Source organism: Cryptotermes secundus, unplaced genomic scaffold (assembly GCF_002891405.2).
Source record: "Cryptotermes secundus unplaced genomic scaffold, Csec_1.0 scaffold1705, whole genome shotgun sequence".
Taxonomy (NCBI): Eukaryota; Metazoa; Arthropoda; class Insecta; order Blattodea; family Kalotermitidae; genus Cryptotermes; species Cryptotermes secundus.
The window spans coordinates 2,010,658-2,038,125 of NW_019718639.1; the positions used below are offsets into that span (position 1 = coordinate 2,010,658).

Genomic DNA, 27,468 nt, shown 5'->3' on the forward strand with positions numbered 1-27,468 from the left:
TAAGAATAAGACGTGTATATAAGAATTCAGTTCGTACCTCACAGGAAACAGATCCGAACCCACGATCCCGGTTTCCAAGCGAGCGAAGACAGTACATGCCTTAGACCGCTCGGCTACCGTGACCGGCAATAAGTATATGTACTCATGTATATTAGATTTTCTTATGATGATGTGTGTACGTTCTGCTTCCTGTTTTGATGTCACTATGTTGCAGCGGTTCGGTCTAGACTACTCGTTTGTGGGGTATCTGTATATATGGGTATGTTTGTATAGAGTCGAGTGGTATGAGGTTCGTGACCTGCTACATAACTTACATGAGAGTTAACGCTGCACAATTCGTTCCTATGGTAACACGAAACTGCTTTATCCCAGTGCTTACAAAACAGAAGTCGTCGCTTTGCCTATTCAGAGTCTCCTCTTTACATCGTTGGCCACCTTCATGAGACGCTTACAGCTTTAGCAGTTTGTCATTTAAAAAAAGCGGTAATTTTTCACTTACGACATTTAATTTCGGAACATAATAAAACTGCATGTGCTGAGAAATTCAATGCCGTGAGCGCCACGTGACTTGTGGCTACAGAGTGTTTCCGAAACAAGTTGCTTACTTCTGGGTCCGCTGGAATATCTCAAACGTGTTACAAACTGTAATGCAGAATGGAGGTTAAATCCACTTGTTCAGCTCGTAGCAACCGAGCGCTCGCACAGAGCATGCGCATGTCCCTCTGAACTGTTACCGGACACGGCTCTTCATGAGGTTCATCGTGATTCTCCTCAGTACCTCAAAGCTAAAGCCAGGATAGTACCTACTGGAAGGCCACAACTGCCCCGAGCTGCCTGGTCTAGCGATAACGCTCTAGATCTACATTCCGGAGGTTCTAAATTCGAATCCCGGTCAGCACACCCGGCTATCCAAACTCAGGGTTTTTTCGTCGTTTTTCTTGGTACCTCCTTTCCTATTCAGCTTTCCATAATCATCCTGCCAACTGACGCTATATAGCCTAGATGCTGAAATCGTCACAAAATAACCTACAACTACCCCCACAACCGGCTCCTTCCCAGTCTGCATCGAATACGATTGTCTCATATCATACTGAACTAGTGTATCTAGTTCATACGGCGTCATTAAATAGGTCCAACATAAGCTCCGCCCCCTTTCTTGCTTCAGAAGTAACCCCCTGGTTCGAGTGATGGTCACGTTACCGACAGTCATGTCTGGTGTTACCCGTGGTTTTCCTCGGTCTGTTCAGAGAAGAATTTCTGAACTTTTTTCTTTTTCGTTTTTTAGTTCTGTGGTATGAAGCGAGACTGAGTCCATTTGGCACGCCAGCCACTGGTGGGCCTACTGTACCAGCCCCTCATGGTAGGCGAGACTGAGTCCATTTGGCACGCTAGCCACTGGTGGGCCTACTGTACCAGCCCTGGATGGTAGGTGAGACTGAGTCCATTTGGCACGCGAGCTACTGGTGGGCCTACTGTACCAGCCCCAGATGGTAGGCAACACTGTGTGCACTGGAGGAATGAAAATTGGCATGGGAAACCGAAATATTTGGAGGAAACTTGCTCCAGTGTCACCTTGTCTACCACAAATCTCACATGACCTGGCCTGAACTCGAATCCGGGCCGCCGCGGTGGGAACCGGCGACTAACCGCCTGAGCTATCACTGTTCAAGCGTCTTCTTAAGGCGCGTCCACATTATTCGTGCTGGTGCTCGTGTGACTCGCTATGCTCGCGAGTTATGTAGACGATATGACAAGTCGCGAGACAAGCAAATTTTAAATTCTTAATTTAAAAACTATAGCCAATAAATTAAAATACGACTACAGCCTATACACACTACGTGTAAATATACGGATCCTCAGGCGCTGAAGCTTGACGAGCAACTGAAGTAGTGTGGACGAAGATTTACGAGCACGAGCACAAGTAATGTGGACGCGCCTTTAGATTTCGGGCTTCGGGGAGACAAGTCGCATTACGGCTCAGCCAAACGTGTCGGTAATAAAACAAGTTAGGAAACAGTGTAACAGTTCAGGCGGTTCACTCTGTTATTTTTCTTTTATCTTCAGTTCCTGAACGCTAGGCTCTTGTATGCAATTACAAATAGAGTAAAGGAGTTGGCTGGTGTATGATCAAGGAACGCCAGTAGCAAATGTCAGCTGGGGCCGCGCCATAGCTCAAGTGGTTAGTAGCTGGCTTCCCTCCGCGGTGGCCCGGGTTCGATCCCGGGTCTGGTCAAGTGGGATTTGTGGTGGACAAAGTTGCGCTGGGGCGGGTTTTCTCCGAAGGATAAGCCAAGCAAAAAACAAGTTGAATCAGGTAACAAAAACGGAGGTATATTACTACGAAACGTCGGTTGACTTTCAATGGGTTATGTGTTATATCCCAGAATATAAAACTTTCCATAACCACCGCTACGAGTGCCGCAAATCCTACAAAGTTTAGTTAAATTCGACAATACAAACATTTACTAAAAATCTATTCAGTTGTTCTCGAGTTGTTACATGCGAACAGAACGACATACAGACATGGCGCATTAATTTTACAGTTTTCATCAGGGAACGAAAATAAAATTCGGCAATCAAGTGCGACAGAAACAAATATTAAAACATCGGAAACGTAAATAAAGTGATAGAAAAAATTAATGAGTTCTTTTGAGGCTGAAAATATTAATTATAAAACTGCAAATACAATCACGTGAAGCTAATATCAATATGAAATGTCGTACATGACGTAATGAACTGCACTACGCACAACAAGTAGTTTCCTTGGGGGGCGGTTGGAGGAGGGTGTTAGGAGTTCCCGAGTATGCGCAAAACGCTACCACTCGTCGCGACCGAATAGCTCATAAAGGCGTCGTGCCCCGCAGCGTCGCTAGACGTCGGAGCGTCATAGCAACGGTTGGCACATCGCGGCTTGTGTCTTCGCCTGCCGACATGTGGCTGTGTAAATCCTCGCCGGCCCTCCTGCTGCTCGCGGGCCTCCTAGTCGTCATCCCGCCTCAGGCAAGTCGCCAACATCGTTATTGGTATTATTGTTATACTTTGAATAAATATTCTGGCTTCAAAAGGTTTGGTTATTTAACGACGCTAACGGCAGTGAAGATATATCGTCAGATTTCAGGGTGAATGATGAACGATGAATTCGAAAGAAATTGGACAGACGCGTCCACGGTTTAATCGAAGTACTCAGGGGTTTGTCTTAAGTGACTGGGGAAAACCACGAAAAACTCGGTCGGAATTGCAGGTGTTCCGGACTAAATTCGAAACCAGCACCTCCCGAATACAAATAGAGAGACAGTTACTGCTACACCAACCTGTTCCGTGACGATAATTTCAGACTTTTTGGGAAGTCATTATCGAATCAAAATTAAAAATACATTACATGCAGGGAATGAGAGCCAGGGCTGATGAATCTTTATAGTGAACTGAGTCGGAGGCAGCTTGCCCTGAAAATATAGGCGATACGTTCCTCCGAAACGTCCGACTTCCTCCGTTAAATCCCAGAACACCTCCCTGTACACAGCGACAGACGTGTGAACAATTTTTTTTCATAACACGTACTTATTTGTTGTGTAATGTGCACCTTTGAGATAGTGTAAGTTCAAAAGAACATTTGAAACTGAAAACTGCATTTTAAACCTGATGTGAAACATTCATGGTACACTTTTATTTACAATTCATAGTTAGCGCTTTTTATGGAGAAATACGTAATGGCTAAACTGCTAACATGACGTTGTGATATGACAGGTTCTCACAGCGGTACATATCAAAATTAAGGTCTTCTGGGATGTGAAGCCGTGGACTTTGGTAGAAGGGTATCTATGCTTCGAAAACTCTATTGTCACCATTTTCAGGATTAAAGATTAAGCCGCGTCATTTTTCGGGCTATCTCCTGTGCTCCATTCTCTCTGTCCCTGGTTTCAAGACCTATGCGCCTGGCAGTTTCATTGTTCTACCCTGAAAGTGGAGGCAGAATGTTCTTTCGAAACCCCTGTTTCCGCTTAAAAGACTACACTGACATAACCCGCAAGGCTACATCCGTGACACTCTCCTCCCGTGGTTGTCTCTGCTCTTAAAAATTCACAGCAATATGAGGACGCATGGGGCGTGGAGGTATAGGGTCACGCATTTTTAACGTTGTCAGTAGATAGAGGTGAGTGATCAGTTTCACTCCCCAGCTATTTTACCAGAAGGGAAGGCGCTCACGGTACTTTTTGGTTGGGAGGCTGAGTGGGCCCCGGTCTGGGCGTTATTCCGTGGCCCCGCCAGGGAAACCTATTTTTGTTGCGAGGCTGAGTGGGCCCCGGTCTGGGCCTTATTCCGTGACCCCGCCAGGGAAACCTATTTTGGTTGGGAGGCTGAGTGGGCCCCGGTCTGGGCCTTATTCCGTGGCCCCGCCATGGAAACCTATTTTGCCTCATGATTTCACTTCCTCCTTACACGAATGGACAAAGTTTGAGATATTTTGGACACAGTTTGTGCATTTCAGCCTCAGAAGAATATGACTCTGTACAATAAAATCGTATTGCTACTGCTGAGATTGGGGTAACACAGTGCGCCGATAGAGCACTAAACATCTGCTTGCAGGTGTAGTAAGTTTGCCGGTAGGCAGACCTCTCGCTTGTCCGCTGTCATCATATTCATGCAGAATACTTATATAGGCCTACAAGAGCCTCTAGAGATCTGTTTTATTTACGATATTCGATTTTATGACTGGATTGTGAGTACGTGGAGCAAAGCCTCCAGACGCAGCCATGCATGGAGCACACACAGGCCTGTCAAGTGTTTCCAGAGTCTGTCCGGGATTCGGGAAAGAGAAACCGGAATTTTCTAGAATTCCCGAAATCGTAAGTCATTCCGTATGTTTCGCAAAGTTTATATGCGTGTTTATAAATAATAAAGAGTGACCCATTTGTGTGACAGGGTTACACTAAAAGTTTCAGATGTTTTCTGTAAAAAAGATATAATAATAAATGCATGGTTTGTTGTTATTATTATGAACCAATATATTGTGACAATATTATAAAATGATCTGCACTCGATGTAGACATTTTATAATAGAAAACATTTAAAGAAATTAACATTAACACAAAATAAATGACAAAAATAACTTAAAAATAAAAATATATAATATAAAAAATATTTAATACTTAAAAGTTATTATTCTTAAAATAAAATTTTGAAAAGCACAAACCATTAATTGCCCTATCCGATAGTCCTGATTTTTGTTTCGTGAGAAATATTCGAGACGTAGAAAAATTTTACGTTAACATTGGTTGAGCCGTTAACAGTGTGTCCGGAAACATTGTCAAGTTTGGCGCTAGGGTACACGTTGCTTCATATAAGCGCATGTCTGTTGCCTATCCTCTTGTACAATATTTTCTGAAAATTAATTTTCAGAAGAACACTCTTCTAACGATACGTATTAAGTCAATGCCATCGAAAGCATTATAATCGAGCAGGTTAGCGTAAAGGTAACTCTCTAGACTTGTACGAGTATTCCGGAGGTACTCTCTTCGCATCCCATTAGGGACACCAGCTATCCTGTCTAAGGCGTGATCTTCCTCAGTCCCTTCAAGCAAATAATGTGATAGTAAAACGATTTGTAAGCGAACGCTTCGGTTGAAATCTCCGATCCATCAGTCGCCCCACTATTCGACAATATAGAGCCAATATACTGACAGAGTTGTAAAATAAGCTCCACTAGGAAGAATGAGAGCGTTGTCCAAGCTCCTACGATGCCTCGCCTCTACCTTGTTTCAATTCTATCCGCAGAACACTGTGTACTTAAACGGCAAACGGGTGTAGGAGTTGCATTTCCGCACAGAGCCTGGTATCCACTTTAAAGTGACCGGGCCACTCCCATGCACACGCGACCACACATCCAGAAGATCGGTTCACGGTCAGCGAGCGCAATGACGTGTTTACTCGTCATCTGTTTCCTTGCATATCGAGCGGGCATTTGCACTGCCAAACAGAAGATGCGACGGCAAACGCACCTATTACCAAATTTGTCCATCTGTTTGCATGTAACCTCTTAACAGTACAAAAAGGTAAATGTAAAGCTACCCCTGTAACAGGCCATGGGGGCCCATAGGGTTCTGAGACGTCGAGGCTCCCACATCATTTTCTCTAGACAATTGGCTCACAGATGGCGGTGAAGCTGTCAGCCTTACGCGCCGGCCACCCTTCCCCCCCCCCTCCAAGGTAGATTCCTGGTACCCATTTCTATTAGGGGCTCAGTCCGCCCCAGGGCCATAGTGCGGCTTGAAGATTTAGGTAAATTGAAAAATACACCTAATCGGGACTAGAACACCGACATTCTTTGTGTCCTTAATTAAGCACCCTACACTGAAGATGTATGGGACAGTAAACGTATACATCCACATACTTTTAACCAAGGCACTAGATGTGGGTAGGCAGCTTCACGCCCAGGCAGCTTTAACTCCAGGGAAAGAGCCTTTGGTAACCATTGAATAGAGCGTTGGGTGGGCTGCAGAGCCGGTCCAGACACTGAGAGGAAGAGAAACGTCTGTAGTGTCACACGAAATAAATTTTTCGTGGTTTTATTTGTCACTTCAAGCAAATGCCGCGGTAGTACCTCAACTAGGCTACGATTAATTGGGTCCACATCCCTTGCAATTCATTATTCATTGATCACCCCACCATTCCATGCTACACATATGAAAGAAAGATACAGCTGTCCCTGTAACAGGCCGTGAAGGCCCATAGCCTTGTGAGACGTCGAGGCTCCCACATTTTCTAGACAATCAGTTCACAGATGGCGGTGAGGTTGTCAGCCTTACGCGCCGACCGCCCTTTCCCCCCCCCCAAGGAAGATTCATGGTGCTCATTTCTGTTAGAGGCTCAGTGGAACCCAGGGCCATAGTGCGGTTGGAAGGATTAGGTGAACTGAAAAAATCCACCACATCGGGACTCGAACCCGCGAACTTCCTGCTTGTAGCATAGTGCCTCAACCAACTAAGCTATCGCGTGCCTCCCATGCTACATACATATTCTGAGCTACCGAAAGCGTCGTTAAACAGCTATAAAAGATTCTAAACTATAAAAAAGGACGCAAATAAATAAATAAGTCTAGGAATAAAATACTCGTATGTTAAATAAATACACAGATACATCAGAAAATATAAATGAATACTCATATTATAAAGGGTTCTGCAGTGCCGTATAACAGTCGGAATTACTGTGTTTTCGGACTTTGTCCAGCTTCCCATGAAAATGTGGCACAGTTCAGATATTTGTGAACGATGATAACAAATCAAAACCTGGTTGAGGAGGAAATTAAGAGGGGATTCAATTCGGGTAATGCTTGCTACCATTCAGTCCAGAATCTTTTGGCTTCTCGTCTGCTGTCCAAAAACATAAAAATTAAAGTACACAAAACTATAATTTTGCCTGTGGTTCTGTATGGGTGTAGAACTTGGTCTCTGACATTACGGGAGGAACACAGACTGAGAGTGTTTGAGAACAGGGTGTTGAGGAGAACATTTGGACCGAAGAGGGCTGAAGTGACAGGAGGCTGGAGAAAACTGCATAATGAGGAGCTTCATAACATGTACTCTTCTCCAAGTATAATTAGAATGATCAAATCAAGGAGGATGAGATGGGCAGCGCATGTAGCACGAATGGGGGAGACGAGGAATGCGTATAGGATATTGGTGGGAAAGCCAGAATGAAAGAGACCACTGGGAAGATCAAGGCGTAGGTGGGTGGACAATATTAAAATGGATCTTAGAGAGATGGAATGTGGTGGTATGGATTGGATTGATCTGGCTCGGGGTAGGGACCGCTGGAGGGGTCTTGTGAATACAGTAATGGACCTTATGGTTCCATAAAATGCTGGGAATTTCTTGAGTAGCTGCAAAATTGGTAGCTTCTCAAGAAGGACTCAGCTCCATGAGTGAGTGTCCATCTTCCCGTAATCTAAAAAACGCTCAAGAACGCAACGTTTCGGAAACTGAATCTGTTCCCGCCTTCAGGTTAGGGGTAGGAAACACACCTTCCCTGTTGGGTCCGTCACTGAAATTCTGGCTTATGGTTAACCCTGAGACATAAATATCAGACGCTAGACTGGTCAGAACAATAGCGCCGCATCTGGGTCACGAGCCTTTTGTTGAGAGACTGTTATGTTGCCGGGAAATGTGTTCCATTGGCGTCATAAACTGAGCCACAGTATCCGATGCCTTCAGTGCTCTGGGTGCACAGTGCCCCGCTGCTGACAACAATGGAATGCGCCTGAACTCTTAACTCTCAGGGACTTGTCTACCTGTAATTTATTATACCTATTGTTTATTTAACGACCCTGTCCGCCCCTCCAATAACACGGCGATGAATTATAGGACGATTACTGAATAATGCATTAGATTGTACCTTTGCCTGGAAGGACAGAGGAAAACCAAGAAAATCCTGACAGGGTAATCATTATCATCTTATCACTCGAACCCACATAGCACACCAGCTGACAGCGTCGTTAAATAAATAAAAGATATTCCAAAAACGCGATATAACATAGGAAGGCCCGAGCAGGGCAACGTAAATTTAACACTCTTGACTCATATACTGTAACAAATATCACTGTAGGTCCTTTATTAGAAACTATAAAAAGGCAAGAAACTGAAATCAAGGGTCTCCATCATCCAGCTCAAGCCAATCTTAGGTCTTCTTTTGCGTGATTTCAGTCACTCCAGCTGCCCTCAACACAGTCTGAAAGTCCTCTTCTTCTAATTCCTTCTGTTCCCAAATCTCTATGTCTTTCAAAGTATGTACTCATCTGTGAACAGAATCTTTCATTTCTCATATTTCGATCCGCACATGCTGTAACCGGATTAGCGACGGCTGACCGTAATAGAAATGACTTGTTAACATGTGCTGCGCTCTACCGGGATTAGCAGACCGCAGAAACCACGACCCATGTGAAACGGGGATTAAAAAACCAGATCACGTGACACCAGAACAATATCAGCGAGCTAGAATAACGTCCCTGAGGGAATAGTGCTACATGCTTCCAACTGCATGGATAACAGTCCCTTTGAGAAGCTAGTAGTCGCTCAACTAGCCCACGAATTCCGGTCATTCTAAGGAAATCGAAGGTTTGTCATTGCTAGTTGTGGGATTCTCAAGAGAGTGCATATAAGGAACATTGTCGTCTGTGATGTTACGCCGTGTATTCTGGTAGAAATGTATCGAAGTTTCGCAAAATCCTGTTGGCTCCACCTTCACAGATATTCTACCCAAGAGGCGGGTTCAAATACCCGGCGGAGGTCGTCGAAATTTTAATGGCGGAAAAATTCATGGAACAAGTCCTCCAGGAGGGACTTTAAGCCGTGGGTCCCGTATCGTAGCTTTACGGCACGTAAAAGAACCTCATATCTCCAAAGGAGGTCACTGAGCCAAATTACGGACGTTTTCCGCCCAACAGCAGTCTCTAATACCTCTGGTAGATGTAGGAAGCATTATAGATACCTCTCAGCTAGTAGAGCCGGTCTCGCTGGCTGAGCGGGACTAATGGTAAGCATCAGTACCGGTAGGATATAGAGACTGGTAGAAATCATAGAGGGAAGCACAATGGACCAATACAGGTCTAAGTGCATGGGGAAACCCACCCTCTCCAATAACTAACTAACTAAGGACAGTGACCGTAACAGATCAGTTGAAAAAAAAATAATCTCTGGTGGTGAGTATTAAGAGACTTGGTACCAAAACGAACTGATTGGCTGTAAACCGCCAGTTGTAAAGTACCTCTGACTCTGACTATGAGTTCAGTCAGTTGAGAGTCGACAGTCGTAGCAATGAGTCAGTTGTGGGACATGCTCCAGGCTGTCAGAACGTGAGCACGGAAGCAGAGGATATTGTTGGGATCCGTCACCAGGCGATGAAGACAGAGCAGACTGAGAGAAATTATTAGATGTTGTAGTGAACTGCAGAGTGTATGAATTAGCGATAGCGCTATAATTACTTTTATTTACTCTATGTAAGTGTTCAATAAATCCAATTACCAATTCAAGAACCATCCATATGTACTCCATAAAATATTGACAATATTATCTTAAGATCTATGCAAAGCCCTCAGGGTCACTTTCAGCCAGCAAGAAGCTGCATACATTTCCCATTTCTGTTACGTCCAGCCCACCTTCTATTCCTTGATCTGATATTCCTGATATCTTATCAGAGCATAAATTGTGAAAGTTCCAGTAATCACTGTTGTTCAATACGGTATTAGCAGTCTCAAAAACATTGTCCTTACAGCGATCCTCAGTTACCGTAACTTCCATGATCGCTGTGTTTAAATTACTCACTAATTTTATTCGAAATGAGTATATTTATATCAGTCGACACAACAATTCATATAACAATAATATGATAAGATAATTCTAATCTTAATTTAATTAATTTATATTAAATTTAACTAATAGTCATTGAAACCAATACAGCTTGAGCTGAAGAGTAACAATGAGAGGTTTCGTTACTAAGCAAATATCACATATCATATGATCAAATTAAAAAAAATATATATATACTTTGGTCTAATGGTCAGAGTTCCTGGCTACAGATGCAGAGGTCCCGGTTTCAATTCCCGGCGCTACCAGATTTTCTGAGAAGTAGTGTGTCTGGAACAGAGTCCACTCAGCCTCGTGATGGTAACTGAGGAGCTATTTCAAGGAAATAGCGGCTCCATTCTAGAGAACCGAAATTAACGGCCACGAGGATTCGTTGCGCTGACCACGCGACACCGTCTATCCGCTAAAGTTGGCACTAACTTCGCCGAAAGGCGGCGGCCGCTCGGTCGGTATAGTTCTCTTGCCAACTAAAATCACGGAGTTTGTTTTGTTTGTATAAATTCATATTAAACAAAAACTCAGCACTTAAGCACAAATGATAACCTAATAATGATCCAATAAGGGTTGAAACATGCCGCGTTAATATTTTAATGTAAATAACGTATGTTAGTAATTTTTACATGAATTGTTGTGTCGTCTGACATAAATATACTCATTCTGAATGAAACACAACAGGCTGCAACGGATAAAGACAATGTTCCCTGTCGGAGTATTCACCTGCCCTCTTCTTCCAAGTGGCAAACATGCGTCACAGTAGCATAGAGGGCGAGCGACTTAGCACAGAACTTGGGTTCCAGAAGCCACATCTGTGGCACCACTACAGACGTGACAGACCTGAGACAATTGAATCGAAGGGGCTTCCAACTGACGTCTCCGTTCCCGTAAGTAAAGAACTTGATGGAGCTCAGATGTTCGGATTTATTGGCATCAAGGCTGACTGCGGCCGTCTGTTTCTTGGAACAGCGCGCACACTGCCTCAGTTACCGTGACGTTACTCAAATGTGGAACACAGGCAGATTCACTGAGCTAATACACTCACTCACTGGCACTGTGAGATGACACAGCCTCACTCGCAATCCGTGTGACTCACGGAATATTGGATGCTTCCCAGACATGTAACCGTCGTGTTGAGCACCTCGGTTACACGTCAGTGAGGTGGCACACAGACAGCTGTATAACCATGTATGACGCCCGTTTTGAATGCTCCATCCGTCATGAAAACAACGGTGCGTCATCCTCACTTAGTGACGTAGATGATTACAATATTTTCAGAAAGATACTAGATTCCATTTTCAATATACGTTCAGTTTTCATAAGCCGATGGCAAATTCAAACATAATTATGTGAGACTTTTCTTCCGTATGGGTGCTTACAAAACGTATGACGTAGCGGAAGGCTACTTACACAAAGTGTGACGTAGCGGAAGGCTGCTTATACAAAGTCTGACGTAGCGGAAGGCTGCTTACACAAAGTGTGACGTAGCGGAAGGCTGCATACGCAAAGTGTGACGTAGCGGAAGGCTACTTACACAAAGTGTGACGTAGCGGAAGGCTGCTTATACAAAGTGTGACGTAGCGGAAGGCTACTTACACAAAGTGTGACGTAGCGGAAGGCTGCTTATACAAAGTGTGACGTAGCGGAAGGCTACTTACACAAAGTGTGACGTAGCGGAAGGCTGCTTACACAAAGTGTGACGTAGCGGAAGGCTGCTTACACAAAGTGTGACGTAGCGGAAGGCTACTTACACAAAGTGTGACGTAGCGGAAGGCTGCTTATACAAAGTGTGACGTAGCGGAAGGCTACTTACACAAAGTGTGACGTAGCGGAAGGCTGCTTATACAAAGTGTGACGTAGCGGAAGGCTACTTACACAAAGTGTGACGTAGCGGAAGGCTGCTTATACAAAGTGTGACGTAGCGGAAGGCTACTTACACAAAGTGTGACGTAGCGGAAGGCTGCTTATACAAAGTGTGACGTAGCGGAAGGCTACTTACACAAAGTGTGACGTAGCGGAAGGCTGCTTATACAAAGTGTGACGTAGCGGAAGGCTACTTACACAAAGTGTGACGTAGCGGAAGGCTGCTTATACAAAGTGTGACGTAGCGGAAGGCTGCTTACACAAAGTGTGACGTAGCGGAAGGCTGCTTACACAAAGTGTGACGTAGCGGAAGGCTGCTTACACAAAGTGTGACGTAGCGGAAGGCTGCTTACACAAAGTGTGACGTAGCGGAAGGCTGCTTACACAAAGTGTGACGTAGCGGAAGGCTGCTTACACAAAGTGTGACGTAGCGGAAGGCTGCTTACACAAAGTGTGACGTAGCGGAAGGCTACTTACACAAAGTGTGACGTAGCGGAAGGCTGCTTATACAAAGTGTGACGTAGCGGAAGGCTACTTACACAAAGTGTGACGTAGCGGAAGGCTGCTTATACAAAGTGTGACGTAGCGGAAGGCTGCTTACACAAAGTGTGACGTAGCGGAAGGCTGCTTACACAAAGTGTGACGTAGCCTGGTCCGTAGAGTTGATGGACTTCAGTAGCTACCGCCACTTAGTATCCGCGAGCGACCTGTCCTTGGTCCCGTGTTACAATTACAAAGTTACAGTTGCGTTATCGTAACTTACAGACGTGGACCAGTAACTGAACAAGAGGTTTTATGAATTACAGCTAACCATGAACTGAAGGTAAAAAGATGGAAAGGTAAAATGCAGAGATATCACTGTAACGGGCCATGAAGGCCCATGTGGTTGTGAGAAGTCGAGGCTCCCACATTTTCTAGGCAGTCTGCTCACTGATGGCGGTGAGGTTGTCAGCCTTATGAGTCGGCCGCCCTCCAGCCCCAAAAAGATTCCTGGTACTCATTTCTGTTAGAGGCTTGGTCGACCGCAGAGTTATAGTGCGGCTGGAAGGATTAGGACAATTGAAAAATTCAATGCCTTAATCTGGAATCGAATCCGTGACCTTCTGGCTTGTGACATAAGACTGAACTTGCTGGGGCATATGATCACAATGAATCAAATATGGACGGCTGAGGAAATTGTTGGAATTAAGCCAGAAGATATAAAAAAATTGGGAAGGGTCAGACACGGATAATTGGATGATGCAGAGGATGATTTACAGAAGCTGAAAGTGAAGAGATGAGGTAAACGGCAAATAATAGAGAAGAACAGGTATTATAAAGGAGGCCAAGGTTCTTAGAGTACAGTAGATGCTACGACTAATAATTTATATTTCATGTGTCCAAACATTATCTTCAGTACTTTATTCTAAAAGCATTTCGTTCTATGGAATGGTTAGTCAGTTCACCGGTTGGTTCTATCCCCCCTCCCTCGTTTAATGATGCTAAGGTCGCGGGCCGGAACTGCGTCACGGAACAGTCGTTTCTCGCCTGGAGAACAAAGCAATTAACGAAAGAACGTGTCGCAATTTCCTCAAAACGAGATTCAATTAAAGTTTGTACATTCTAATTAAACACTTGAGAAAACGCTTTTTTTTTTCAACTTCGCCAGAATAAAATGAAATTCACCCCCCACCCCCGGGTTCAATTTCATCAGAGCTTTGCTAAGTAACGTACACATTTACGCAGGCAACTTCAGTTAAGATATATATTACAACGAGACGGAAAATGAAAGTCAAATTTCGTTAACTTAACATTCCGTCTCTAGTGCAACGTTAAAGTCATTGTTTTAACCACAGGGCCTGCGAACCCTATATGGTCCGACGCGAACATTGATTTCTTTTCGTGGTTTAGTCTACGAAGGTATGTGCATTCGGATTACAAAGCGAACCTCTACAACGGCAATTTCTTCGTCGTAAAATTATTATGTTGCCTATTGCCCATTGTTTTATGTATATTTAAATTATAATATGTTTCGGAAGCTGTGTCTGATTCCGCCATCAGGTGTGAAAGAAGAAACGATCCTACTCAGCTGTGACTGATGGCCAGAGCTGGATTTCTTGCCCTGTAATAAAGATCCTGTCCTCAAACATCCTCATTCTATGTCTTCCCCCCCAGTTCACAGACAAATTCTCATATTCATAGAAAACAATGGGCATCATTACAGTTTCAATGTTTTAATCTCGATACGTTCAGATATAAGACGGGATATAAAATATTCTGTACTGAATAACAGCAAATATTTCCATAATTTAATTTATTCTTTTTCCCCGCCGTTAAGAGGGTACGTGGTAGCATAGCTGAGTGAGGCACTTTGCTAAAGGCCTGAAGGTTTCGGGTTCGATTCCCAATAAGATCACTGGATTTTTTAAATTACCTAATCCTTCCAGCCGCAATATGATTCTGAGGTCGACTCAGTCTCTAACAGAATTGAGTACCAGGAGTTTCCTGAGGGTAAAGGGAAACGGGCGCGTGAGTCTGACTTCACCGCCATCTGTGAGCCGATTGTCTAGAAAATGTGGGAGCCTCGACGTCTCACAACCCTATGGGCCTCCACGTCCTGTTACAGGGATAGCTGTACCTATTTTCCCAGGGTTAACACTGTGCCAGCTGCTACTGCCGTATTGTATTTAACTATGGACATCTTCAGAGGACCCGAGGCCTAGATAAATATAAAAAGGCGAAGTTGTCCCTGTTCTTAATTAATTTAGGGCCAAGCTATGAAGACATATGGGACAGTGTAGGTATAGCTCCGCCATTCTTGACCTCGGTACTAGTTGGAGGTGAGTGGGCAGCTTCACACCCCCAGTCGCTTTTACCCCAGGGAAAAAGCCTCCAGGACCCATTAGATAGGAGCCTGGGTGGGCCCTACAATTGGTCTGGACGCTAAGGAAATAAAAAATATTTTGCCCCTGCCGGAAACCGAACCCTGGCCCTCCTACCCGTATCCCGTCGCTACACCGACTGAACTAGTTTCTTACTATTCTTGGAGTGGCATGAGGCTGAGCCCCTCGGTCCTTAGGTAGCAAGGGGGACCGCTGCATTAGCCCCAGATAGAAGACAGAATGTAGCAATGGTGGAATGATAACTGGCGGAGCAAAATCGAAGTGTTCAGAGAGAAAAAAAACGTTTCGCAATTACACTTTGTCCAAAACAAACCCCACATGGATTGCCCTATAAATAAGCCCTGGCCTTCGCAGTTATGAGCTGCTACTTAGCAGCCTGGGCTATGGCAGGGCCTTTAGTTAGCTTTACGAACATATACACGTATTGACTAATTCGCTTAGTGGGGGGTGGAGTCAAACTGGGTCCACTCGGCACGGCGGCCACTGAATGGCCTATTGTAACCTGCCCCGGGCGATTAAGATGATGGAGAATTTTGTGGAATGAAGATTGGCAGGAAACTGAAGTACTCGGAGAAAACCCACCCCCAGTGTCACTTTGTCCACCAAAAATCCCACTTGACCAGACCCGGGGTCGAACCCGGGCCGCCGCGGTGGAAGGCCAGTTACTAACCATTTGAGCTACGGCGCGGCCTCACATATTGACTAAGAAGAGGAGAGGAAACGTGACCCGATCGTCTTAGGAAGAGCCAAACTACCTTGTGGCTGTCTCTGACGAAGTTCTGTTCGAGCATTAGCCCATTGTTCTGCTGTTGTTTTCTCTCCTGAACTACGAGTTTGCTGCCTGCCGCAGACAGCGTGTGAGGAACGTCTGTGTGAGTTCATAAAGCCTTAGAACAAAACCACTAGTGCCATTACTGGCTAGCTGCATTTGTCAGAGTGAGATCCAGAAACCTACCAACTCGGTTGCAGGACAAAATGAAGGCCAACATTAGGTATCCTCTGACATTTAAACTTCTGAAGCCAGAGGTCCGTATAAATAACGTATATAAATCCAGTTCTTACCTCACAGGAAACACATTACGTCTCCGCTAAAAACCCAACCTGTTAATGCTGCTTAAGGAAGGAGTACCTGTTCACTGTGAATCATACAAAACACACAAATACACTGTGAGGGCACAATGTAGAGTTCTAATGTGTTGAAGCAGGCGGTATATATAGTTACTACCGTTATTTGAACGGATAAAAACAATGCTTCACCGAACAAGTTGGCTCAGACGTAACGTTCCAGACTTGTATTCGTGAGGTACTCGTTTCGAATATCGACTGAGACACCGGCTATTCTGAGAATTCTCGTGATTTTCTTCATTCCCTCCAAACAAATGCCGGGATAATACCTAAATTAGGCCGCAACCGTTTCCTTCCAAATCCGTCCCAATTCATCATTCACCTACCGTCCTAATATAATCTCGATATAATAAGCGTCATTAAACCATCCAGGAAGAAAGACACTGATCCAGCTGCAGGGGTTCGATGGCTGTCATGAATGGTGACAAGGTAACGAGGGTTCCGAAGGAGATAGCCACCATTTGTTTGGAAATACTATACCGTCATTTACTGCGAGACTGAGTACAACCACAAAATACAGTATGCGTCAAAATATCAGTACTGTAACTCGCGCATCTCGAACGCGCATGTGCGTTTGTAGACGGGTCAAAGCTCCAGCCGCACGTGTTCCCGGTAGTGAAGAGGAAGTTGTGTTGTGCAGTTGTTGGAAATTGATCTCTCGAAGGAGGAAAAAGTATTCATACGGAAGTGGTCGCCAGACAACTCGCTTCCTTGGTTTTGTGCGGCCAGATGTTAACGCCCAGAAAGCGCTACATAGTACACGTGTGACGCTATGCTGTGCCGTCTCAGCACACGGTATATTAGGCCCCTATTTCATTGAGGATGAGGAAGGCAACGCTCTTACCGTCACCCAAGAACGCTACAGGGACATGGTGATCGGACCATTTCTTCAGGATTTGAGAAGGTTCTGTCGTGCAAGGGGCCTTCACATGAATAGACAGTGATATCAACAGGACGTCTTTTCATTTCAGTACTGAATATTTTGGCGCATACTGTACATCAGTCAAGACAGACGGTGGCCCGACCAAAATCTTAACCTGCACTGACTTTCCCTATGGGGTGCTGTTACCAGGCAGAAATGGTCAGGGGTCAGCTTAGACAGGCAGAGCCGACTGACGGATCCTGCACGAAGGTTATTTAACGAGGGTCAATCAACTATAAAACTTAGTTAATGCCGAATGAATTGAAAGTCTGATAATGTACAGCGAACTTTAAAGTAAGCGGAATAGGCTATCCCCAGTTGCAGCTGGAGAGACTGGGAAAGATCATGAGCAACGTCAGTCAAATCAGTGTCCCGCTCGAGACGTGATTTTTCTTTTAGTTTCTTGCGGGGGAGTGAAACTGGGTCTACTTGGTTCTGTGGCCACTATTTGACCTATTGTACCAGCCCAGGATGATAGATGATGAGTGTGGAGCAGTCGGTGGAACGAGAATCAGCAGGGGAAACGGAAGTTCTCGGAGAAAACCTGCCTCAGTACAACTTTATCTAGCTAAAATCCCATATGAACCAACATGGGATTTAACCCGGGCAGCCGCTATGGGAAACCAGCCTTCGATTAGAAGTTACAGGCAGGAAAGAAAGGACAGTGATGTGCAGTTCTTGAAACAAGCGCTGCTGCAAAGAGGGCGATGACAATGAAGGCAAAATGAAAGAAAATCAGCATAAACGAAACGTGACGTAAGAAGCCATAAACAACAGAGGTGAAACATCTGAAGGATCAATGAAAAACGATGACCAGAAGATAATGCGAACTTCTTGGATATGACACCGAAAGTCTGGTAGGAGGTATCAACGTTTCGAGGAACATATCGACTCCATCTTCAAAATAGAGGACTACACAGAGACATAACCCAGTTGACATTATTCACAGCGGAGAATAGCTCCAGTTTTGCAGGTGAACAAGACAATGTCGATCACAAACATAAATATGCTGCCAACGGAATTCGAACAGCAATCCGACTGTTGAAGCGTCTACCAGGGTTGGAAAAGGATTTCTATTTGGGAGTAAAGGAGTTAGGCTACGGTTGCACAAATTTTTAAATAGACTTTCCATTTCGCTGACCCGTAAGATGGCAGTTATTGTTCCAGTCTGTGTCTACAAAGGACAAACTGCCTTCATTCGTCTCTGATCACGTCATGGGATACAGGAGTCACTTTCTTTTGGCATATTAAGCCTGCTTCCATTGTTCGGGAACGGCTACTTGAAGCAAGCTACAGTTTCCATAGAAGACGCTGTTTTGTTACCAAGTTTTTGGCTTCCTTTCATTCTGTGGGTATCAAGAGAAACAAGAAGCGGAAGTACGTAGCTTCACGCGAGGCACTGTGCTCCGCAAAAGGAGAGAGAGAGTTTCAGAACTAAGCGAAAGAAACAGAATGTGCTCATTTGGAGTGGCTAGAGCATACAAAACGTGTTTAAAATTACGTAGCGTTTGCAAGGACCGCTCTGTAATCAAAACTGATGAATGCGAGAACAACGGAGGACGAAAGTTTCGTTAAGTAATCATGCTTCCGAGAGGCGAAAAGTGTAAAAATTAATTTCCCTCCGAAGTTAGCAGCTTTGGTGTGAGAGCCGCACCGTAGATCAAGCGGTTAGTCGCTGGCTTCCCACCGCGACTGCTCGGGTTCGATCCGGTCTAGTCAAGTGGGATTTGTGGTGGACAAAGTGGAGCTGGGGCAGGTTTTCTCCGAGTACTTCGGTTTCCCCTGTCAATCTTCATTCCACCAATTGCTCCACAATCACCCTCACCTATAATCTGGGGCTGGGGCCCTCTGAAGCTCACACACACTGAGAGCGCTGTAGAATGAACCGTGAAGAACGGGGCTAGCACGCATCGGTATTTGTTGGACTTCCCTGCAAAAGGCAGCGCTGAGACACATTCATTTCCGTAGCACAGATATTCAATTTCCATACGTTTCGCAAAGATGCGCTTTTTTTTTTCTTCAAAAAGCAACGGTCACGCGTGTAGATGAAGAAACAGGTTTCTGCCTCTGCAATGCGCGCTCTTTCCTGTTGCCATGACGACCAGCGATGTTTCCCATTAGCTACATTGTCCGCCCCCTTTCAATTTCGGCCATATCTGATCTCTATGATTCATAACCTGTGAGACATTTGTTATATAGAAATAACGGCCTGTATTTATTACACTCATGCATTCAGGCCAATTCTTCTCCTTTTCCTCCTTCGCGCTTTTGTGCGATGGGGACGCAGTCTCCTATCTCTCCTTGCTTCTCAGAATTCTTCATTTTCAGTGTCTTTCCTATCTCTTCGCTGTCTTCAATACACAGCCGAACAATCTTATCTCTCTCCTATTCATTTTAAATCTAATGCTCTTCTCAGTATACTTGCTGCGTCCATTCTCTCTAAATGGCCAACCCATTGTAATCGTTTCCCTTCAACTCCCTTAACAAATACTGAAATCCAGTTCCTTGTTAAAAATACCGCTTAAAATTTCTGTCCCTTTAATGCATTTCATTCCTTCTTTTTAATCCATATCCACTGTTTGGATCCTGTTTTCCTTTACATGGTTCCATTTTTTCATGAATACATTCATACAGTTTTGTAAGGCCGCGCCATAGCTCAGGCGGTTAGTCGCTGGCTTCCCACCGCAGCGGCCCGGGTCTGGTGAAGTGGGATTTATGGTGGACAAAGTGGCGTTGGGGCAGGTATTCTCCGAATACTTCGGTTTCCCCTGCCAATCTTCATTCCACCAATTGCTCCACAATCACCTTCACCTATCATCTGGGGCTGGTACAATAGGCCAGAAGCGGCCGCAGTACAAGGGACTTAGTCCCACCCCACTAGTGATAAATAAAAAGTTTGTTACTTAATCATTTTACATGGAACAAAAGAGTGTTCTGATCGCCGTGCACATGCGGCAACTTCTCCGACATCTTTCAGTAGCGTGTAGTCTAAACACTGTTCTGCAGGCTCCTACTCATTTCGTAGGGTAAGGTAAAGTTGTCCCTGCACTTAACTAGTTCAGCACTACGCAATGAAGGCGTATGGAAGATTAGATGTATAGATCCACATTTTCTTGACCTCGGCACTGGCTGGAGTTGAGTGAGCAGCTTCACGCGCGTACCGCTTTACCCCGGGCAAAAGCCCCCGGTGCCCATTGGAGAGGAGGCTGGGTGGACCCCAGAGCACGCAACGGCGCACAGACGACAGCCCGTAGCATGTAGCTCTCAGTTCGTGTGTGTGTGGGGGGAGGGAGATCGCTGGGCATCTTCTTATATCAAGGTCACAGTAGATGTAAGCAAACAGGAAGTACCAGGAATGATTCTGTATTCCACTGCGAATAAGATAGCGATTTTCTTGTGAAATAAGTGTCACCTCTTTCTACCCGTTGTGTATAAAACAGCTCGTAAGCGTGAGATTTATTTCAGTCTATCGTGTCTATTCTGTGAATATTGATATTTTGATGTTACAACATAAAGAAGACGGGTTATAATCGATTATTTGTGCGTGATGTTCGTGGGAGATTGAGTTAAACGTCGATCTCGATGTATCATTCGATAAAGTGTAGGACTGGAAAATAATATAGGAGAAAACAGGGGAAGGCAATAGTACGAAAGCTTATATAACAGATAATGAAACGTCCCGCTGAATTCTCGACGGGTTACACTAGTCTCAGCTTGCAAGGTATGTGAAATCTCGTACCACGATAAATAACCTCTGCTAGTTCGAGCAACGCACATTCATAGGAAGCTCTCGGTACCGTGGCTACAAGAATTAAAACTGTTGCATCCAGACATCTTCCTCTCTAAGGCTCTTGGCATCTTATGGAATATTTTTATTTATAGAGCAGCTTCTCTACGGTGTAGTGGAAACTACATCATTAATATTCGACCTCCGAAACGCTGGCTATCCTCACAGGGGTTTCGAATTTGTCCCAGTCCCTCCAGGCAAATTTCGGCACTATACAGGGTTAGCCCAAAAGAAACAGACTGTTCGTGAAACTTACACGCGCAGCCCAAGAAAGTCTACAACACGTGCAAGTTTAGAACTTCAAGTTCCACAAAAGACTGTGGGGGGAAACGTTTACGAATGTTGCCTTACCGGTTGCAATTATTGCAGAACCTCACTGAAAACGACAAATCCGTCACTCATTCTGTATGGACATGCAGCAAGGGAATGAAGGAAGTAATGATTTCTTTAACCGGCAGTTTTCGGTGACGAATCAAAGTTCCACATTAGCGGTACGGTGAACAAACACGACGTTCGTATATGGGGAACTGAAAACCCGAGAGCTGTAGTAGAGCGCGTGAGGGATTCACCTCAAGTGCACGTTTTTTGTCCTGTATCCCGTAAAAAGGCGTACCCATGTAAACTTCAGGGCGTACTTTTCAGACCATTTAAGTATCTCGGCCATTTTATTGAAACTCTTCTTTCTGTAAAACTTTGGTAGTATATATTTCTTTTAGGCTAACCCTGTATATCGGGTAAGGAACGACCACTTCTGACTACACCCCCTCCAATTCACTAGTCACTGAGATGATGACAACGCCTTTAAATAAATAAAATAATACAAGAAGTTCTCGGAAGAACAAATTTTCATATTTTCCTTTCATACAACAAAAGATGGGATAAAAACAAATAGAAATAGGGGAGGGAAACAGACGTACAGACAGCAAGGTGATCATATAAGCCTCATAGCACTAAAAAATTAAGATGGATAGACACATAAGAACATATACAGAGACATGCGCGGATACACAGACAGCAAGATGATCTCATAAGCCTCCTTTTTTTTTTCAAAAACAGGAAATTATGCTAATAAAGTGTGTCACAAACGAGAAAAACATAATTATCGTAACCACCGCTGAGAAAACCTCAAATGTCGTGTCACAATTCTCCGCGACAAGCCTCAGCTAGTTACTTGCGTTACACCGGTAGACACAACAACAGAATTGAGCAGGTTAGCACAGCGGTTACGCTCTAGGCTCCTACCCTGGAAGTTTTCGATTTGAGACCCGTATATCGTAAGGTTTTTGTGGCTTTCCTCAGTCTCTCCAGGCACATTCCTAGCCAGTACCTCGATCAGGCAACAAACCGCCTCTTTTCAAATATTTTCCAGTTCATGAATCATCACAGCACACGACGCCGCATAGCGTCGCGAAGTAACTCGCACTTACCAGAGACGACGTTCGTGAAACAAAAGGCAGCAAAGTCAATATTATATGGAGCTGCTGGCTAACAAAACACGATCGCGTTGTTTTGGCAAGACACAGAGCACTAGAACACCGATAGATGGAAGCATCATACATCACATAGTTTGACAAGTATGAGACCTATCGCATTCCTGGATACGAGACGTTTATGGGAGTTATTCTGAGATGCTGGAGCAGGTGGGAAATCCTGACGGGCAGTGGTTGTGACCACAGCAGCTATGGCAAACTGTTGCGGTTGTCGTTACTAATTTCATAAAATTGCATGTCAACATGATGTTGCATTTACATATCACTCTACGCCTTATATTCCGTCTTCAATGCAAGAAAACACGAACACAAGCTCAAACATTACGCAGGGGGAATGAAATAAAATTCTTATACAAAAAGAAACCACAACTTTACCCCCTCCACATACACAACGCAAACACATGGCAACAAGCATGGACCAGTATCGAACAATTAAATATATATTACATATTGCAGAAAACACGGACTCCGAAAGAGGAAAGTAGTGCTGGAAAGGATAAAGAGTTATTACTATAGGATTCTGACGATGGTGTATAACACACTGATATGTTGGGATTTTGGACTTTATCCATCGTCCTGGTTTTTAAGATAACAAATAAAAAACACGACGTTTCGGAAACTGGATCTGTTTCCATCCTCAGGTGAAGGAAAGCACCTATTCAGTTNGAAAATTCAGTAACACTGAAATATTTCGACTTAAGAACTGGTGCAGGATGGCGATTTCGAAAAGTGAACAGTTGTCTGAGGATGGCCAATTAAGGCCAAGACGTGTAGCAGTTGATTGTGATTTTAATGTCATTTTAAAAACTAAGAAGAAATTTTGAACAGAGTTGCATTAAATACGGAAGTGAGTGTGGAGAGTAATTACTCATTTCAGTCTGAGAATAATCGGTATTCACCTGCAATAAACGAAACCTGAAGGCACCCAGCAAATTGGTTCAAGTGCTATTGTTTCCGGCTTGTCATCTGGAAACACCGAATTGTCTAAGGTTTTCCTCAATTCATCAGGGCAAATTCTGGGATTGTACCCTGAAATAGGCCACGACAGATTACTATAAAAACCCGTCCCAATATATCATTTATTAATCATTCTACCATTCGATGGTATATAGCCTGAGCTAATGACTAACTAACTTCATGGAGAAGAGCCCTTTTTGAGAAGCTGCCAGTTGTGTAGCTATTCCAGAACTTTCCAGCATTTTATGGAATCCGAAGGAATCCCTATCCTGAGTCACATCAATCCAATCCATCCCATCCCATTCTTATATTGTTCATCAACCTACGTGTACGTCTTGGTCTTCCTAGTGGTCTCTTTCCTTCTGGCTTTCCCACCAATATCATATATACATTCCTCTCATCCCCATCCGTGCTACATGCCCTGCCCACCTCATCCTCCTTGACTTGATCATTCCAATTATACTTGGAGAAGAGTACAAGTTATGAAGCTCCTCATTGTGCAGTTTTCTCCAACCTCCTCTCACTTCGTCTCTCTTTGGTCCAAAATTTTCAACACCCTGTTCTCAAACACCCTCAGTCTATGTTCCTTAATATCAGAGACAAAGTTTCACACCCATGCGAGCTATTGACTGCGTCGGAAAATAAAACCATAAATAAATAGAATTTACGGCATCCCAAACATCACTAATCTTGTGTAGGCATATTCAGAAATGGAATATACAACTTCCGTTCTTGTTTATAATCATTCTTAATATCTAATCTTATCCTATGAAAAAATGTACATCAGGGTTGTTTAGTTTAGAGATAGCCCGACGTTTCTGAGTAAGATATCGCGTCCATCTTCGGGAACGTTTATTTGTTTTGGGCTTAATTTTCGACTCTGACGATGGAGGCGATATGTTTCTCTAAACCCACAAGACTGTACTCTTCATATTCACCGTCGTGATAACCTCAAACCCAGCCTACTTTCAGCTTCCCATTTTCCAAATGCCGGTGAGGAGAGGCGAATCGCTGGGCAGATCTCCATCAATTGACATATCGACATGTGGTGCTCTGAGGCCCAGCATTTAGCACTAAACCGACAGACAGTTCATGGCAGCATGGCAGCAGATACGTCACGTCGACCCCAGGGATCGCGTCCTAAACCACTGCCTTCGTGTACTGGTTACGATTCCTAATCATCTGAACAAATTCGTTATTGATTTTAAATTACTGTCTAATGTGGCACGAGCAGTGGTAATTGCTTGAGTTTGAACCTGGTATTAGGAGACGCGATGTAGCAAGTTGGCTCAAGTCATAAGTTCTGGCTTGTACAAAGGGGGGTCACCGTTCGGAATGCCAGCCATCCGACTGAGGCAGTTCGTGGTTTTCCTCGGCCCCTTCAGGCTACTTCCAGGATATTACCCAAGTTACTAATCCCTGTTCTACTCGACTTCTACGGTCTGAACTACTGAAAGCGCCATTTATGAACCATAAATAAACAAGAAGAGATAAGAGAGGAACAGAGAATATTACACAACGTGAAACTTTGTGTTTCATTTATTTATTTACTTACAGTTTACATAACGACACTCCAAGCAGCTCAGGCTATGTAATGTTGAATGGTTCTTACATCAAACAAAGAATTGAAACGCGTTTGGAAGGATCTAGATGGTTCCTAATTTAAGGCAGCAACAGGCCTTGAAGGCCCATAGGGTTTTGAGACGTCGAGGCTCCCACATTTTCTCAAGAAAATCTGCTCACAGATGGCAGTGAGGTTGTCAGTCTTAGGCGCCGGCCGCCCTTTACCCCCCAGGAAGATTCCTGGTACTCATTTCCGTTAGAGGCTGAGTCGACCCCAGGGCCATAGTGCGGCTGGAAAGATTGGGTAAATTAAAATACCCGATGACTTCATCGGGAATAGAACACTCGACCTTCTGGTTTGTAGCAAGGCAGGGTCCAGTTGGAATCAGACACCTCCCGAATGCAACTTGGCGAGATACTCCGTGCTTACGCGAACCTGTGAGACGTGTATTTCGGATGGGAAACAAGAAATGCATCATTATGTTGGTGGGGAAACTCTCATGAAAACCTACCATAAGCAGATATGAACATCAATTTAAAGACTGTTTCTGTAGAATTGGTTGTGAGGTCGGGAATCAAATTCGAGAGGACTGAGAATGTGACCAACAGTGGGTTTTGTAACGAAAACGTTGGTTTGTAAGTCAGTCAGTGAGACTGTTTCTTCTCCCCTCCCCCGCATTACTAACGCGGTGTGGTGTCTGCTCGCAGGTCGTGTCAGAGGAGATCCAGGGAACCGAACACAAAGTGGAGAAACGCCACGTGGGAGCGCTGGCCCGCACGGGGCAGCTGCCCTTCCAAGGTAAGCGTTCCTACGCCTCCCTCGCGAAGAACGGGGATCTGCCACTCTACGTGCGCGAAGTGCTGAACAAGAAGATGCACCCCATGATGGCGGGCGGCAGGAACCTCGGAGACGTGTTCCTGCCCGCCGGCAAGCGGTATCTGGGCTCAGTGGCCAGGAGCGGGGCACTCCCCTTCAGCCGCGCAGAGGGCAAGAGATCCGAGAGCGACGAGGACGCGACCCAGGCCGACAACATTCTGCAGAGCATACTGGAGACTGAGGACTTGTGGCGACTCCAGCTTAGGACACTGAAGCAAGAGCTGCTAAGAGAGAAGGAGGAGGAACTCGACAACCAGCTACAAGAAGAAGAAACCGAAGAAGAGAAACGGAATTTTGCGTCACTTGCCAAAAGTGGAAACTTGCCTTTTAAGGAAGGGAAGAGAAGTGTTGAAGCACTCGCCCGCGCTGGGTACCTACCAGTGCCCAGAACCCTTCACGAATCAGAGGAATATCCGCACGACAGCAATGAGAGCAGTGAAGAGTTGGTGGGAAAAAGAAATATCGCAGCTATGGCTAAGAACGGCTTACTGGGCGCCCATGGACTGAATGAAAGGGAAGACGCGTTGGACGTGAATGGCCATCTGCACCAAAAGAGACTTGGCGATGATGTAGACGAACTTATCCAGGAACTGTACGAGGAGGGCCAGGAGATCAGCAAGCGGAACATAGGTTCGTTGGCCAGGGGGTTTAACTTCCCGTATTATGGAGGCAAGCGGAACCTGGGATCCATCGCTCGGGCCGGGGGCTTCAGATTTGGGGGTGCAGCCAAGAAGAATGACGATGACGAAAGCTTAGACGGCGATAAACGCAGTGTGACTTCCTTGATTCGAAACCGGATCAGTCCGTTACGAGAAGGAAAACGATATATTGGCTCTATCGTGAGGAATCAGGGCTCACGTTTTGGGGCGTCCAAAAAGGATTATTTTGAAAGTGATGGAGAGGCCAAGAGGAACATTGGGGCAATGGCTAGGAACTGGCACTTTCCGGAGCATCTCAAGTACGGGAAGCGCCTCGACGACGAGGAAGGAGACGCAGAAGACATGGCCAAACAGTACGTAGCAAATCTGCTACGACAAGACGGCCTTCCTGTTGGAGTCTCAGCTTCCAACGACGACCCTGAGGAAGACAAGCGACATATCGGTTCTCTGGCCGCGAAGGGCTCTTTCCAGATACACAAGAAGTCGAGTCGATCTTCCGGCAGCGACGGTGTTGCATATAACAGCACACAGCAAGTAGAAACCAGCAGCAGGGCCAAGAGATCCCTGCACGAGGAAAACCATATCCAGGGTGAGTGGGGGAAGAGGACCAAACGGCAGGCGTTCCTGCTGCCTGCGCCCTCTTCTGACGAGTTCCCGATGCCGGTCATGCAGAACTCTGACCTATTCGACTATGAAGATTTTGCCGAGCTGCTCTCTGGGGCATCCGCGCCAGAGAAACGGTTCCTAGGTGAGTACCACAGGCTACTATGGTAACAGAGATTAATGTCATAAGATGATATCTAAGTTATCTTTTAGGTTCTTTGTAGATTTAACGAAAATTTCTCAACTGTATCGGATATAAAGCAATGAAACGAAGGATGACTTATGAAGAATATAGATTAAAAATTTTGCGATATATTTTATGGTTTATATACATAAATTATCGGCATTTTGTAAGACATTATTAGGATTATCGAAGCAAGAATGAGATATA

General features: G+C 44.8%; 1 protein-coding gene across 2 annotated transcripts in view; it reads left to right on the plus strand.

Annotated features, from left to right (window-relative positions):
* Positions 1 to 2,868: 2,868 nt before the first annotated feature.
* LOC111863884 overlaps positions 2,869 to 27,468 on the plus strand; it is a 37,874-nt gene continuing 13,274 nt past the window's right edge. For both annotated transcript variants that reach the window (XM_023850688.2, XM_023850680.2), the window contains exons 1-2: positions 2,869 to 3,000; positions 25,647 to 27,222. In XM_023850688.2, coding sequence (XP_023706456.1) covers positions 2,932 to 3,000; positions 25,647 to 27,222 — 1,645 coding nt within the window. In that variant the 5' untranslated portion in view covers positions 2,869 to 2,931. The remainder of the gene's footprint in view (positions 3,001 to 25,646; positions 27,223 to 27,468) is intronic.